General features: G+C 38.2%; 1 protein-coding gene across 1 annotated transcript in view; it reads right to left on the bottom strand.

Moving 5' to 3' along the window:
* chrna6 (cholinergic receptor, nicotinic, alpha 6) overlaps positions 1-14,658 on the bottom strand; it is a 31,957-nt gene extending 17,299 nt beyond the window's left edge. The window contains exons 1-3 of the mRNA XM_073841743.1: positions 14,404-14,658; positions 4,405-4,544; positions 446-490 (exon numbers count right to left, since the gene is read on the bottom strand). Of these exons, the coding sequence (XP_073697844.1) occupies positions 446-490; positions 4,405-4,544; positions 14,404-14,461 (243 nt within the window). The 5' untranslated portion in view covers positions 14,462-14,658. The remainder of the gene's footprint in view (positions 1-445; positions 491-4,404; positions 4,545-14,403) is intronic.
* Positions 14,659-17,610: the final 2,952 nt, after the last annotated feature.

Raw genomic sequence — 17,610 nt, 5'->3', positions numbered from 1 at the left:
CATATAAAAAATGAGGGGGTATGAATACTTTTGCAAGGCACTCTAACTTTTCTTTTCCATTGTGTCCTGTTTCCATCTACTCATCTGCTCCATATATGTATATATATGTACTGTTTTGTTCTTCCCCTGCATTACTCAACCCAATTCTTTGTATGTTCATGCTATACACATCTTCTTGTTTCATTCTTACAGACAACAAGTTAACACAAACACATGCACAAGGTCTACATCAGAGGTTCTCAACTCTGGCCCTCAAGGTCCACTTTCCTGCAGAGTTTACCTCCAACCTTGATCAAACTCACCTGCCTGTAACTTTCTAGCAATGATGAAGAGCTTGATTAGCTTGTTCAGGTGTGTTTGATTAGGGTTGGAGCTAAACTCTGCAGGAAAATGGACCTCGAGGGCCAGAGTTGAAAACTCCTGGTCTACATACTGCATCACTTACATGTCTCAGCCAAAGATTTGTTTCCATGATCTGATTGACTTCATCCTATAGAGAGGAAGAAACAATCAGAAAGAAAGACAGTCATCCTCTATTGTTTAGAACGAAACATGCTCCAGCAATAAAAATCAATACAGTTCTTGTCTGATGGGAAAGAGAGATCTGACAATAAAAGGGGTTTGGACGGCTAAAAGTACTTTCATCTACTAGCTTCAAGTGCATACTGTATGCCATTCATCACAGTACCCTCAACAGTACTAATAGCTCTCCTGCATATTCACAAGAAAACATCTGAAAAAAAAAATGCTTGGTGAGCAAATTTTCCTTAATCCTGTGAGTGAGTGAGTATAATCTATAATCCAGGACTGTGTTCTCTAGAGTGGTGGGTTATGGCTTGTTAATCTCTCAGGTGTCTGTCTCTGTGAAGCAAGAACAAAGGTGTGCTGATAATCTTGGCCGCTTTCCCCCGGTGAAGTGGAAATTTAATCCAGGAGTGTTAAGAGGAGTGCTGATTTGTATGACGCCGGGGAAAGCACAGAGTCTGCACTACTTCCTGTAACAGTGGGGCGCAAAGGCTTTTAACTCAATTGCTCTCTCTGACCACAGTAAATGAAACAAAAAGCCCTCACAACAACTGAAAACAGCACAGAATTTCACTCACAGAAAGCCACCTGCGGAGCAAATCTCCCTTTTTTCCATTTTGGCAACAAGGCAAAATAACATCACACACTATTCCTACATTTATCTTTATAAAGAGATCAAAAGTGCTTGTATTTGTTTGAGCTTAAATTTGAACATATTAATTAATGTCAACTAGAATCCTCTAGTGTTTGACACTGATATCTCAGCTTTGCTTGCTCTTTCCACAAGCATAAAACAACATGATGATTAGTAATAGATGTCCTACAGAGTTCATTCTTTAGAAAAATATTCACAAAGATGCACAAATTAAAGTCTGGTCATTACTGATAAGCTTATTTTATGTCAGATACATTTTTCATCAATATTACAATTTTTAAATAAATTAGTTGTTTTAAATGCTACAAGTGAATTTAGGCATCAAAAATATAGATTACATTTTTAAAGATCACACAAAAATGAAAATTTTGTCATTAATTATTCACCCTCATGTTGTTCCAAACCCATAAGACCTTCGTTCATCTTCAAAACACAAATTAAGATGTTTTTGATGAAATCCGAGAGCTCTCTGAACCTGCATAGACAGCAATGCAGCTACTACGTTCAAGGCCCAGAAAGGTAGTAAGGGCATTGTTAAAATAGTGCATGTGACATCATTGGTTCAACCTTAGTTTTAAGAAGCTACAAAAATACTTTTTGTATGCAAAGAAAACAAAACTAATGACTTTATTCAACAATTTTGACTTTGACCTGTATTCACGAGACTACTACAACGCATGTGTTAGCTTTATAACATTATGGTTGAACCACTGATGTCACATGGACTATATTAACAATGTCCTTACCACTGTCACAGTCCTGTCTATTTATTTCACATGGTTTCTCCCATTGTCTTCCCCTGTCATTTTGTCTTCATTGGTTTCGCCCTCATCAGCCTGTCATCCCCATCACCTGTGTTTCTTCAATTATCTCCCTTTGTAAGTCTGTCTGTTTCTTGAGTTCCCTGTCGGTCTTTATATTGTTTTGATGTTCTACGTGTGTGGATGTTCCTGCCTGTTCCTGCTTGTCTACCTGAAGATTTATATTAAATATCATTATCTGTTATCTCGTGTCCCGTCTCATAAGTCCAGCACGTCAAACCCTGACAGAAAGACCAACCCAAACAGTTTCACGGCGTGTTTCCCTGCTTTATTTTCCGGTTTATTCTGAGTTTAGTTTTTTTTTTTTTCCCTTAATGGATATCCCTGCCGTCCTCATCATTCTCCTGGAGCAGGGGAACCGCTCTCTCGAGGACCACACAAGAGACTTTGTGTACCTCGCGCCACAGACACATTACCCGGACAGTTGCCTGTGCACGTTCTTCCGTGCAGGACTCAACATCACCATGAAAGCGCAGCTGTCCGGGGAGGGTCCTCGAGAGAGCTTCGCCGATTACATCGAGTGGGTGCTGGTGTCTAGCAGAGCTTCGTTGACCGCGAAGGATGACACCAGCCCCACTCCAGACCCAGAGCCCAGCCAAACATCACCCCGACATGCAGAGTATGAGCCCGCATTCACCGCGGACGGAGAGCCTGAGCCGGGAGCGACAACAGTATGGTGCGCCGATGGGATCATAAACTCCGACCAAGTGTGTGAGCCGGCCTCTACATCTACGACGGTGGAGTGCTTCGTGGCGCAAGAGAGGGCGGTAGAGAGCCCTGCCCACTGTACCACCACTGGGGGTGAGCATGAGCAACACTCTGGGGACTTAACAGACTTTTTCACAGAACCACTGGCCTGCCTGAACTTCCCACCCACCCGCTCTCTTCTGCCTATGTCTGAATCTCCGCTGGTTCCGTCCAGCCGTCCTGAATCTCCGCTGGTTCCGTCCAGCCGTCCTAAATCTCCGCTGGTTCCGTCCAGCCATCCTGAGTCTCCGCTGGTTCCGTCCAGCCATCCTGAGTCTCCGCTGGTTCCGTCCAGCCATCCAGAAACCCCGCTGTCTTCTGTCAGTCCCCTTGCTCACCCTCAGTCCACCATCTGTGCAGTGGGCTCGCCGCAGGTCTGCCAGCTTCCATCGGCGTCTCGGATGGAGGATCCCTCATCTCCACCTCCAGCCTCAGAGTCCAGAACTCCACCTCAGCCCTCCGACCCTGCGGCTCCACCACGGCTCTCAGCTCCCTCATCTTCAGCGTCGCCCGTCGGCCCACCAGCTCCACCGGGCTTCCTCGTCCCTCCGGCTCCGATTGGACGGTTGTCGTCCCGCCATCGCCTACGGACTCTACTCCTCTGGCTACGCCTCGTTGCTCCGTCCCATCGACTCCGTTGTGCTCCTCCCTCCCCCCGGCTCCACCTCAGTCCTCTGTCGCTCCGCCTCCGCCTTGGTCGCCAGAGCCTCAGGCTCCGCCTTGGACCTCCGGATCCTCGGTGTCGCCCAGGATCTTCGGCTCTCCGTCTCCGTCTCGGGCTCCTCCTCCACCTGCTCTGCCTCTGTCGGTCGGACCCCTGAAGTCGTCAGCCCGTCCTCCACCATGGCTCCTCCCTCCGTCGGCTCCACCGTGGGTCTTCATGGCTGTGGCCTGGGCCTTGCTCTGTTCCTCCTGCTCCGGGTACCTCCTGTTTACTCCCTGGCTCCTCCCACCTTCGTCGCCCCCTTGGACTCTGTTTGTTGTCCCCCTCCAAGGGTGCCGTCCTCCGCCAAAGCCTCCTCCCACATGGACTCTGTTTTTTCGCCCCTCTTCTCTTTTTTTGTTGTTTCCTACGGCGCGAGGACGCGCCTTTTCGGAGGGGGGGGTAATGTCACAGTCCTGTCTATTTATTTCACATGGTTTCTCCCATTGTCTTCCCCTTGAACCAGTCTTCTCCTTTGTCTTCATTGGTTTCGCCCTCATCAGCCTGTCATCCCCATCACCTGTGTTTCTTCAATTATCTCCCTTTATAAGTCTGTCTGTTTCTTGAGTTCCCTGTCGGTCTTTATATTGTTTTGATGTTCTACGTGTGTGGATGTTCCTGCCTGTTCCTGCTTGTTCTGCTTGTCTACCTGAAGATTTATATTAAATATCGTTATCTGTTATCTCGTGTCCCGTGTCGTAAGTCCAGCACGTCAAACCCTGACAACCACCTTTCCGGGCCTTGAAAGTGACCTTGCTTTGTTGTCTATGCAGGGTCAGAAAGCTCACGGACTTCTAAATATCTTTATCTAAAATATCTTAATTTGTGTTCGAAAGATGAAGGTCTTACAGCTTTGGAATGACATAAGGGTAAATAATTAATGACAGAATTCTCACTTTTGCCTGAACTAACCCTTTTAAGTATTTTAGGACAGTGAACACTGGTTTTCTTACCACTTTAACAAGTTGTGAGATGGAGACCTCAAACTCCACAGTGACGGGGTCAGACACATTTTCCACTGGTCGAATGAACTGATTATACCTCCTGAATAAACGACGAAACAGCCTGTCTTCTCCTTTAGATGAGAAACAATCTGCACAAACACGGACACACAGAGATAAACACACACAGGAATAGAAATCTACTTTAGTATGCAGTGCACTGGGTGGGACCCAGGGATAGACTTCATTCATAATAGAGTAGTTGGCGAAGTAGGGACTACAGAGAACAAGACACATGCGATATAACATTCAATATTAGAAATGTAATGTGCTATATATTAGCAAAAGTTGACTGGAATACTAAACACAGCTGTTGGCTATTGTCAGAATCTCAAAATCATTAAATAATTTTATATTTGTATAATAGTCTCAATTTCAAAAAATCACTGTTATGTGGTCAACTACTATATATTTGTTAATAATGCATTTAATAAAGCAAAATTGTGTTGTTTTTGAGTTTGGCTCTTCCCACACTCTATTTCTTGCATTATAGTTTGAATGTGTGTTTTTGTAAGTATGCAAGCTTGTGTACTCTGTTGCTTTTAGCACATTCCTCAGAGTCAGAGCCAATGTCCTACCAGACACTTTAAGTGCACCAAACATAGCTCTCAAGGTTAGAGGTCATCATCAGCTATCACCAAAGAGACCAGGTGCAGTCATGTGGAAAATGGTATCACTTTAAAATAATGCACTCTGATGGAGCTAGACAAGTCTGAGGGAACACTGAAGAACACGGGAGAAGTCAAGAACAGGTCAGGGTCGAACTTGAACATAGGGTTTTACTTGAAACGGGATATAAAATTTCACTCTTTGCAACTTCGAACTTAACCAATTTCCCTGAAGGCAAGTCTAACTGGATACTGGTCAAAAGTGTATTCACAAATGATGTTTGACTTTACTGATGCAGAAAGTATAAACAGAAGCAATGTCAGTTACTCAATGGACCGTTCGCAAAGAGCTTAATTGACTGACCAATCAAATAACACTGAATACGCCATCTTGTCCGACAAAACAAAACAGACAGGAGAGTTGATTAACTTTGGTGGACTTAAGCTTGAAAAATTGTGTGTATTGACATCTTTTCGTGTTTAAAAAATAAAATATGCTCTGATGTTCATTTTGTGCTTTAAGTAAATATGAAAAAACGACTGGTTCACATGTGCTACTGTACTTGAATTGAGGCAATCCAGTGACTGTCATGACACATTAAAGGGCCACAAAATGGGATTTATTGTATGTATTTCTTAAAAAAGAACAAAATTTTAAAGCTAAGGCTTTGTTTTACCTGCTCTGTCTTGTCTATTGGCGAGTTGTAAGTTTCCTCTTTGCTTTGCAATGTATTTTTCACTGTGTGAGAACATGATGTATAGTCTGAGAGCGGAATTGTTTGTCGGACATAGAAACAGGTTTTTGCAAAGGGTCAACTGCTCACAAATGAATGCTCTGCAGTGAATGGGTGCCATCAGAATGAGAATCCAAACAGCTGATTCAAAAATAGCAGTAATCCACAAGTAATCCACATGACTCAAGTCCATCAGTTAATGCCTTGTTAAGTGAAAAGCTGTGTGTTTATAAGAAACAAATCAATATTTGGCATAATATTGTCATTATCATTCCTCTAGTGAAAACATCTATTGCCTGATGCTTTTTCACATCAAAATCCGCAGACAAATTTCTTTAGAACTGCTTTCACTTGTAAATGGTGCTTGACCTATGCATATTTCTCCTGATTCAGATATTGTACAAACTTTTATATTATACAATATGTCACAAGTACTCAGCTTTCCACTTGATGGACTGGAGGTTTGTGGATTATTTGTGATTTTTTTATCAGCTGTTTGAACTCTCATTCTGACGGCACCCATTCACTACAGAAGATCCATTGAGGTGAGTAGGTGATACAATGCTAATTTTTTTCAAATCTGTTCCAATGAGCAAACAAAGTCAACTTCATCTTAGTTTGCCTGAAGGCAAATAAATATTCAGCAAATGTTAATTTTTGGGTAAACTAATTTTTTAAAGATTTAAGGTATGAATTTTAAGTTTCACGGTGTCATGTAAAAAAACACAAGACGTGTCGAGACAGTATACTGAATTGTATTATATGTGGTTTCAAGAAATAATGTAATTATAATCCTTGACATTATGCCCTGTATCATTTTCATTAATTGACTTCAGTTGCATTTTGTAAACAACCCTATGCAGTTATGACCTCTGTAAACTTCTAGCAAAAATTAAATAGGACTGAAAGCAGTTGTCAGTTGCCGTGAATTTAAACACCTAGGCACACTCATGTACACTGAGAGTTCAGTGCTTCTGTCTCATGCGTGCATGGCTCTTGTTTTACTTTCTTCTTCTAATTACTTCAACTAGTTAACTCTCCAATGGCCCCCTCTGTTAATGGGGTTAGCCAAGGATAGCAAGGCCCTGCTTTCATTAATTAAACGGACTTAACCCTCATACAATACATAAGATATAAAGTGGGGAGTTGAAGTTTAGAGTTAGTTTTCGGAACCCCATCAAGCTTAAGATAACCCTTTTAAATTAAAGTAGAACAGTGTCCACATGGACCATAAAGTATCTTAAAGTTGAACTCTTAAACAGACCCTGGTGGGAAACTTAAAAGGATAGTCCACCCATAAATGAAATGATTTTTGATTCACTCACCCTCATGTTCCAAACCTGTATGACTTTCTTTCTTCTGAAGAACACAAAACAAGATATTTTAAAAAATGTTGGTAACCAAATGTACTGCCACTGGCTTTCATTGTATGGTATATAAACATATATATTTTAAATATACAAAATAACATGAGGGGGAATACATTTTTTGGATGAACAATCTGTTTAAAGGGATAGTTCAACCAAAAATGAAAATTACACCATTATTTACTCACCCTCAAGCCATTCTAGGTGTATATGACTCTTCTTTCAGACGAATACAATCAGAGTTATATTAAACAATGTCATGGCTTTTCCAAGCTTTTTATTAGCAGTGAATGGCTGTAGAAATTTTAAAGCAAAATAAAGTGCATCAATTCATCATAAAAAGTACTCCACATGGCTCTGTGGGGTAAATAAAGATGTAAATCAATGCATTTGTGTAAGCAAAATATCCATATTTTAAACTCTTTTAAAAAAGAGTGAGAATATGCTAGTCTCACGAGAACCAAGTTTTGTTTACAGCAAAGGAAAACCAGACTACTTCTAATTGTGCTCTATCCACTGTGCTTCCACGTTCATAACTTTTTCACCAAAGATTGCACTACATCCTACATCATGGATGCACTTTTTTTGCTTCAAAATCTTGACCACCATTTACTGTTATTATAAAACTGCAGAGCCAGGGCATTGTTTAATATAACTCTTGAGGGTGAGTAAATCATGGGGTAATTTTCATTTTTGGGTGAACTATCCCTTTAAGAATGTTTTTCTCTTTACACAATTGTCCAGTGTGCCTGGTGAGTTTAGAGGCTCCCTTTCAGTCAGTCATGTTCGACATAACAGCTCCGTTCCCTCTTTCAGGGGACAAGGATTACAAACATAACCAAGATTATTCTGCTTATTTACTACAACTGGCAAAACAGAAAAATATTTGTCATCTGATAATATGTTGTATTAACACTGTCAGTTAAAAAAAAAAAACAAGGTGAATCTATATTTTATATCCAAGACACTATTTACAAAATCTGGAAATTACATCCAATTTATTCTGTTTCAGAGCCCAATTCACATAAAAACATAAGAATGGAGCCAAGATGACATATTATCATAATTGCAAGTGAGCTGTCAGTGGCCACAATGAGGATGAAGGCTGATCAAAAATAGCAGCGGTACTTACGTTAAAATTACAGTTCATAAGGGTTAAGCCCAACACATTTGACTTGGTCCACTGGATTCAGCACTGAAGCCCATTAAAATTGCAATTACATCCTAAAACGCCACAAGTATGAGTCACTGTGGAATTTATTCCCTCTTTACTGAAATTAGTTTTCATTAAAAAAAATAAAAAAATAAAGTACCCGATATTGTGTATGTGCTGCACTTCCTTTATCCTTTAACAGATATTTCATACACTGTAGTCTTATTTTTTTACTGGTCAATTTGTATTCATGAGCACAGGGTATGATGAAATTCCAATAAGGCACGTGCAAGGGTTTTGAGGGTTTTGTTAAAGGCACTAGTATCAAGGGATTGGTCATATATGAAATATTCACACGATGCGCACAATGATGGGCACATTGTGATGTTGCAATTGATTTTAACACATTTTTATTTAGTCATTAAGTTTACTAATAAGCAGGTCATTAGATACATTTTGTGATCCTTCCATATCTCACAATTTGTGCATGTGCAATTGTTTCAATAACTCTGTTTGTGACCCTGGACCATAAAACCAGTCATAAGGGTCCATTTTTTTAAAATCAAGATTTATACATCATCTGAAAGCTGAATAAATAAGCTTGTTAAACTTTGTTGGGATAGGACAATATTTGGCCGAGATACAACTACAGGGTGCAAAACATTGCAAAAATTTAAATAATCTAAATATTGAGAAAATCACCTTTAAAGTTGTCCAAATAAAGTTCTTAGCAATGCATATTACTAATCAAAAATTAAGCTTTGATATATTTCACTGCCTTAGAATTATAAGGTTCTATCTGCATTCTGAGTGCTTTTGAGATATTGAGTTTAAATGTTTTTGCGTTTCATAGACTTCTGTATATAGAACCCTTTTGGTTTAAAAAAAGGCCCAAAATGTACACAGCTTACAAAAGAAACATCACATAATGTAAAATAAGTTGTCATAGAATAGGACTATAAGTGAATAACTCAATTTTGACGAAAATGTCAGATATAAACTTATAATTTCAAGGTGGCGATTTATAGTAGGAAATTTACAAAATATCTTCATGTAACATGATCTATACTTAATATTCTAATGGTTTTTGGCAAAAAAAAAAAAATGCTGACCCATACAATGTATTTTTGGCTATTGCTACAAATATACTCATGCTACCTAAGACTGGTTTTGTGGTCCAGGGTCACATTTTAGATTTTAGTGGCAAAAATAGTTTTCAGTCAGAAATGTCAATTGCAGTCCCTATGTGGCATTCTACATGTATTTTGTAAAAGAATGTTGAAAACTGCTGTTTATTACTATGTTTTGTTATATTGGCACAGTATAAATGAAAATAAAATCAAATTTATAAATAAAATGAAATTAAATGTTGTGTTTATTTAGTGAAAGACAGTGTGGGAAGCCTACATTAGTTATTTATAACTGGATTTTTCTTGCATTAAACATTTTAATCTCTGATCTCCAGCAAACCAGTTTCTGGAAACATTAAAGGATTAGTTCACTTCAGAATTAAAATCACTCCTGAATTAACATTTCAGGATTTTTCTCCATATAGTGGACTGCAATGAGGATCAAAATGGTTGAAGGTCCAAATTGCAGTTTCAATGCAACTTCAAAGAGCTCTAAACGATTCCAGCCAAGGAAGAAGGGTCATATCTAGGGAAACGATCGGCCGTTTTCTAAAAAAAATAAAAATGTATTTACTTTTTGACCACAAATGCTTGTCTTGCACTAGCTCGACTTCACGCATTGTGTAGTCACGTTGAAATACCGACCCAGTGTTTACAAAGCGAACGCGCAAAGAAAGTCAAATGCCCTTTACAAAAAAAGGTAAAACAACAGGTAGTATAATTAAAATCATATCAATAGATATAGATATAGATTGATATTTATATGTTTTATGTTTTATATAAACTATATTAGTGACCTAAAAGTACCATAATAATGTTTCCAAAAACTGGTTTGCTGGAGATCAGAGAAACACACAAGCAGAAGCAACGTTGATGAAGAATGTACAATCAGTTGGAAAGCCTAAAGAGTCATCTGTGATAATATAAAGCCATGTGTAAGTCACTCCTGAACTGCTGCTGAGCACATATGCCCTCATTTAGAAGTAATGAGAGAGAGAGAGCTCTTTCTCTCAAAGTGAGCGGGACACTAAGTGTGTTTCTCTGTCAGTGGAGGAAAAGCATTACAGATAGAATCAGACAGGTGAGCTGTTCTTGTTGCCCAAAGACTTGAGCCTGCAGGAGCACACACATGCCTGTTCCCCATAGCAGACTGTGTGCTTTTGTATGTGTGAGTGTGTGTATGTGTGTGTGTGTGTGTGTGTGTGTATGAGGTCCTGTCAGGACATGCGTCACTGTCTGTGCTTGTGGTGCATATGTGTGTGCACGCTATGTTGAACAAAGAGTATGGAGGACATGTGTGTCTATGTGAGTTTGTGACTAATTCCGAATCAGGAAGAATGACACTAAGCCACCTGGAAATCTTCATATTTTCAGCACTGTCATCCTTTCTTTAAGCTTTTCGAGGCTAACTTAGGGCGATCATCTTCTATCACAATTTCTTCTTCTCTCAGTTCACCCTACATATGAATTGGAGCATTACCTCATATCACACTGAAACATCAAATTGTGCAACTGCAGGGTCCTGAGGCTCTAAGACCTTTGGCATCATCTATATAAACCAGCCCAAGGAAGGCGGAAGAAATAGAAGTGGCAAAGCTTGGATGAGAAAGAAAGAAAGAAAGAAAAAGAATTGGAAACAATTCCAAATGTCTTTACACCCATTCTTGAAGTGAAGAAAATAATTTTCCCTTTTCTTTTGTTTACTTTCTCTAGCTTGCTTTCTTTTTCTCTTTTGGAGCAGAGGGGTTTACCTCCCATAACCGTTCTCCCTGCTGGAACCTCATTGATTTCTCTCCTCAGCACCAAAACACAGATGTGAAGCTATAGAAAAAGAACACATGAGTGGATAAAAGAGCAATCCTCCCCAGAGGATGATCTTCCTTAGAGATCTGTGAATCTAACATTGGATATATGTGTAAAGCCTACAGTATGATTTTACACCCATATATATATATACCAGTATATTGCATTGTAACACCTGCTGTGAACAAACATGTCAAGAAAAATGCACAAACTACAACAAATATTATAAGCATTCTTTTAGCAGAAAGTGACAAATGCAATGAAAATATCACTTTCACGAATACTTTGATTTTTGTTTATTAAATGTCATCATTTATATTTGTGAGATTTTTTTTGCATCACAAAAGAGGTGCCAAGTAAAAGAAACAGGTAAATTGTGGTGTGTCTCAAAATACACCTTTTTTTAAGAGAGATTACAGTTGCGGTCAAAAGTTTACACACACCTTGCAGAATCTGAAAAATGTTAATTATTGCACCAAAATAAGAGGGATCATACAAAATGCATGTTATTTTTTATTTAGTACTGATCTGAATAAGATATTTCACATAAAAGACATTTAAATATAGTCCACAAGAGAAAATAATTGATTTTTTTTAATTACCCTGTTCAAAAGTTTACATAGGTTTACACTTGATTCTTAACAGTCTGTTGTTACCAGAATGGCAACAGCTGTGTTTTGTTTGTTTGTTTTTGTGTTAGTTCTTCATGAGTTCCTTGTTTGTCCTGAACAGTTAAACTGTTCTTCAGAGATATCCTTCAGATCCCACAAATTATTTGGTTTTTCAGCATTTTTGTGCATTTGAACCCTTTCCAACAATGACTGTATGATTTTGAGATCCATCGTTTCACACTGAGAGACTCATATGCAACTATTACAGAAGGTTCAAAAGCTCACTGATGCTTCAGAAGGTTAAAAAGATGCATTAAGAGCCAGGGGTGAAAACTTTTTTCATTTAAAGATCAGGCAAAATAAGAAAAATGTACACTTCTCCATTCTGTTCAAAAGTTTACACCCCTGGCTCTAAATGCATAGGTTTTCCTTCTGGAGCATCAGTGAGCATTTGAACCTTCTCTAATATAAGTTGTCCTGAGTGTGGAAAAAATGGTTATCAAATCATACAGTCATTGCTGGAAAGGGTTAAAATACACAAAAATGCTGACTTTTCTGAAGAACAGAAATCAGTTTAACTGGGAAAAACACACGGCTTTGAATCATTCAGGTAACAAAACACAAGAATCAAAAAAATGTAAACTTTTGAACTAGGTAATAAAAAAATCAACTATTATTTTCTCTTGTGGACTATATGTAAACGTGAAATATCTTGTTCAGGTCAGTACTAAATAAAAAAGAACATGCATTTTGTATGATCCCTCTTATTTTGGTAAAATAATTAACATTTTGCAGATTCTACAAGGTGTATGTAAACTTTTGACATCAACTGTAGATCATCATCTAACCCTGAATTTTATTGATCTTGTGTCTGACTCTGAAGCATGTCATAAAAGAAATAATATAATAAAATAAAATAAAAAATGTAAACAAAATTAAACTGTCCATCCTCACTGATGACAATCAATAGATAATTTAATGACTATTCCACTGCAAATCATTGGTACACAAATAATTGCAAACGATCTGAGGTATGCAAACATACCTCTCCCCAGCTCTAACTACAACTCTCACATAACTTTATATTTGTGCATATCTCCCGAGAAACCTTTCCTAGACCCTCTGGTGTCTTTCCAAACATCTCTCTCTCTCTTTGTCTCTTCCCTTTTCCTCACTTCATACAGTGGCCTTGTGATCAGTCCAGCATGGAGAGAATCCTTGCAGTGAGAATGACATACAGCTGGAGTTGAACACAAGTTCATCCTCAGTCAGACAGCTCCTTTTTTTCCAAGCTCAGAACAGCACAAGGATTTTACCAATGTGAAAACTCAACAGGATGAAAACAGTGTGCCTCCTTTGAGTGTTTGCCTGCTTCTAAGTTTATCTCCTAAATGTGTGACTCACTCTTGAGTGACACGGTTGCATGGCAGTGACAAAAAAGTGAAGCCTCTTGTTTCTTCTTTAGATCCAGATTTTCCAGCTAAACCAAACAAGCGGAGAAGGAACTTACTTGTCTGCTTAATCCAGTGACAAGTGAACACGATCAAACGTGGACTTGTTGCTAATTTTACGTAAACAGCTTTCTCTGAGTCGAGAAGACTAGAATATTTCAACGCTGTGACGCACGAGCGGGTGTTGACGAAAGTGGAAAACGAAGTGATTAAAAAGCATTTCATTACAACAATGCCACTGGGCTCACCTACCGGTTTCATTCTGCCGATAAAAGGCTTTAAAGCGATTAAACAAAATTGTGCTATCGCTGTTGTCTAAAATAGCCAACGGATTCCCCGCAGTTTTTCCAGAGCGAGGCGAATGCGACCAAAACTCCGCGTTCTGAGCGCACGCCAACAGCTTGAAGAACGGATTTGACTATATTTAAATATGCTTTAGCATAAATCTTTATTAAGATTATTATCCAAACAAAATAACCAACCTGTATAGACAGATACGAAGTGAGTGTCACGGTCACGCCAACACACTAAATACTAATTTAAATGCACAAACCTAAGACAGTCGACTTGTGTTAGTTTAGGCTATATTTTGCATTAGCAAAACCCCGTAATGTTTTACCCTAAAATGATGTTATGAATTATTTATCACCATGTTGTTCAGACCCTTTCTCACACAAAAAGAGACAGAATATTCGTGACCGACAGTGATCAATTGCCATTCACTTTAGTTGCATCTTTGCATATAATACAGTAAATAGTGACTGAGGCTGTTATTCTGCTTAAAACATCTTTTTGTTTTCCACAGAAGAAAGTAAGTCATACAGGTTTAGATAAACATAGGTAAACGGTGACATCATTTTCATTTAGTGCGAATTATTTATATTACATGAGAGGTGAGAAAACGCACTTAAACAAACTTGGTTGGACAGCACAGCATGATTGTTCATTAGTTCACGAATGAGTATTGGCTATACTTTTATCCCTCTTAACATTGAAGTCAATGGGCACAAGAGACGCAGAGCAAGTAGGTTACTCATTTTAAAAGTTACTGTATTTATAAAATGCACTAATATCGTGAATACAGTGGAACTTACCTTGCGTTACCAGGACAATTAAAAGAAAAAACAAAGTGACTCTCCCCGCAGAATTCATCGAGCGTCGCAGGTAGGGAGTCTGTCTCCCTTTCCAAAAGACAGTAACAAATTCGTAAAAGAGTTGAAAAGGAACAAACTGTAAAAAGGCTGTTTGTGGATCCCGGTTGTGTGGCTGGAGTTGTGCTTTCCGCGAGCAGAAGAAACGCGTGAGGTGGATTTGATTTCGTCCCTCCCCCTGGGCGCGTGCATCCTTCCCCACGCGCGTCTTCTAGCAAGTGTCATTAATGAGACGCACAATCACAGTGTCTTTTATACAGCAATTTAAAGAGGTAGTTCATGCAAATATGACAACTGAGTCATCATTTACTCAGCTTGACATCTTTCAGGTCCTGTGGCACTGTCTGCAAAACACCAAAGAAGGCTTTTTGAAGAATGTACTGTGCGTTTGTTTCCACGCATTGCAAATGGTGACTGAAAATGCAAAGCTTAAAAAGGGAGGCAAAATCACAATGAAAGTAGGTATAATTATCATCCCTGTGTTCGAAATTCTAATTCATGAATCATTAGAGTTTTGTGAAATGGTTCAACCAATTAATTGATACGACCCGTCTCAAACAAATGAGAAATCTGGTTAAGAAATGAGAAATCACTCCTGTAAAGGAATAGTCAACCCAAAACAGAAAACCTGTGATCATTTATTCACCCTCATGTTGCTCCAAACTTGTATAACTTTCTGTACGTAAATGTATATTTTTGTTTTTAAAAAAACTCAACTTATTTGTTTACCTTTGACTTCAAATTTTCATTGTTTTGGAAGATATTTCACTTTATCGATTATGTTCTTTCTTTCTGTGTTTCAGATTCAAAAGTTTAAAGGAATATTTCACCCAAAAATGAACATTTGCTGAAAGATTAGTCACCCTCAGGCAATCCAAGATGTAGATGAGAACAAATTTGGAGAAATTTTATATTATACCATGAGTGGATTCTCTGCAGTGAATGGGTGCCGTCAGATTGGGAGTTTAAACAGCTGATAAAAACATCACAACAATCCACAAGTAACCCATACAACTCCAGGTCATCAATTAATGTCTCATGAAGTGAAAAGTGTGTGATTGTGAGAAACAAATCTCATCAAGGCACCAAACTTTTCAGTAAATAGAAACTTAAATGTCCTTCTGTTTCACAGAAGAAAAAACAAATAGGTTTGGAACATAAGTGTAATGCTGACAGAATGACCTGTAGAGGAATAGTCACCCCCCCCCCCCCCCCAAAAAAAAAAAAAAACCCCTCATGTTGCTCCAAACCTTTTCTGTATGCATATATATATATATATATATATATATATATATATATATATATATATATATACACACACACACACACAACCTTGTTAAACCTTTGACTTTGATTGGACACTCTAAAAAATGAAGGTGCGATGCCATAGAAGAACCTTTTTTTGTCTAAATGGTTCCATAAAGAACCTTTAACATCTGAAGAACCTTTCTGTTTCACAAAAGGTTCTTTGTGGTAAAAGAATGTTCTTCAGATTATAAAAAGGTTAGAAAGAGATAGTTCTTTAAAGAACCTTTGACTGAATGTTTTTTGGTGGAACCAAAAATGGTTCTTCTATGGCATCGCTGTGAAGAACCTTTTATAGCACCTTTATTTTTAAGAGTGTATAGTCAAAAAATATAATGGAAGTCAATGGGAAACAACCCATATTTTCTTTTGTGTTCAACAGAAGAAAATACGTCATACAGGATGAGTATAAGCTTAATAAATGAAGACAGATTTTTCATTTTTGGGAGGACTATCCATTTACAGTTGTTTTACTTCATAATATGTAAATCTAAAGTATTCAGCTATTTGTGTTTTCCATTTAACAATTGTTATACATACTCATCTGTGAGTATCAATATATGTTTATGTAATATATCACTGTAATATATACACAGTAATTTGAAATGTCAATGCAATTACTTATTATTTCTTTAAAAACACACTCTCTTCCCTTTGTCCCTTTATCATAATAAAACTCCTACAATATACTGTCATGATCACCCTAGGCACCACAGAAAATCAGACAGAAATGTGACCTCTATGTAGGAGGCTTATCTTCTCTTAATTGCATAGTGGAGAGGCTTTCTGAGGTGCATAAAGTTTGAGTCAAGTTTTAAAAGCAGAGCAGTCGATAAAGAGTTCCGGGTTACAGCAGGTGACTAACAAAGTGCCGCTGGGAAAGCCTCAGGAATATTGATTAAATTTAACTTCCCATTATAAAAGCCTTCCCGTTGACATCATCAAACTTAGTGTTTAGGTAGATCTAGTTTAAATCTCACTTTAATAACACAGAGCAAACACAAAGCCATCCCAGGAGTTAAACAGATGAAGTTCTTTCATTTGTGTAAATCCATATTTAACATTTAAATACAAATGTATAGACCAGAGGGACGCACATGGCTCAGCAGCTGTTGTTATTATTGCTTGCCCATCAGACAGCTGCATTTATCTGTGTATGCATGTTGTGATGATAATGGGAGAAAAACATTTTGATGTTACAATACATGTGCACATGCAAAAAGACTGTAAAACCTACAAGCACCCATGTGCAAATACTTAAACACAGAAACACACACACACACACACACACACACACACACACACACACACACACTGTGCGCACACACACACACACACACACACACACACACACACACACACACAGAGAGAGAAAGAGAAAGAATTTGACCTTAAAATTAAATCTTTAGATAATAACATGATAAACATTTTCACAAAAAAATATGATCATAACTAAATGATCTTGTGAAATGTAAGACCTTATCTGCATTATCCATTGCTTTTTGGTAGATATTTCATTTTATGGATTATGTTCTCTCTCTGCATGTGTCTCAGATTCAAAAGTTTAAAGGAATACTGTAGTTTGTTTCTTCATTGGAACAGATTCGGAGAAATTTAGCATTACATCTCTTGCTCACTAATGGATTATCTGCAGTGAATGGGTGCCATCAGCTGATAAAAGCATTACAATAATCTACAAATAACACACACAACTCAGGTTCATCAACTGAAAAGTATATTTGTAAGAAACAAATCCACATACAATACATACACATACAAAACATACAATAAAGGTATTTATCGTATGTCCCACTCCTTCTCATTTGGCTTTGCATATCTTGCCAA

Source organism: Garra rufa, chromosome 6 (assembly GCF_049309525.1).
Source record: "Garra rufa chromosome 6, GarRuf1.0, whole genome shotgun sequence".
In the NCBI taxonomy this organism is placed as follows: Eukaryota; Metazoa; Chordata; class Actinopteri; order Cypriniformes; family Cyprinidae; genus Garra; species Garra rufa.
This window is presented reverse-complemented; position numbering and strand designations above follow the sequence as displayed.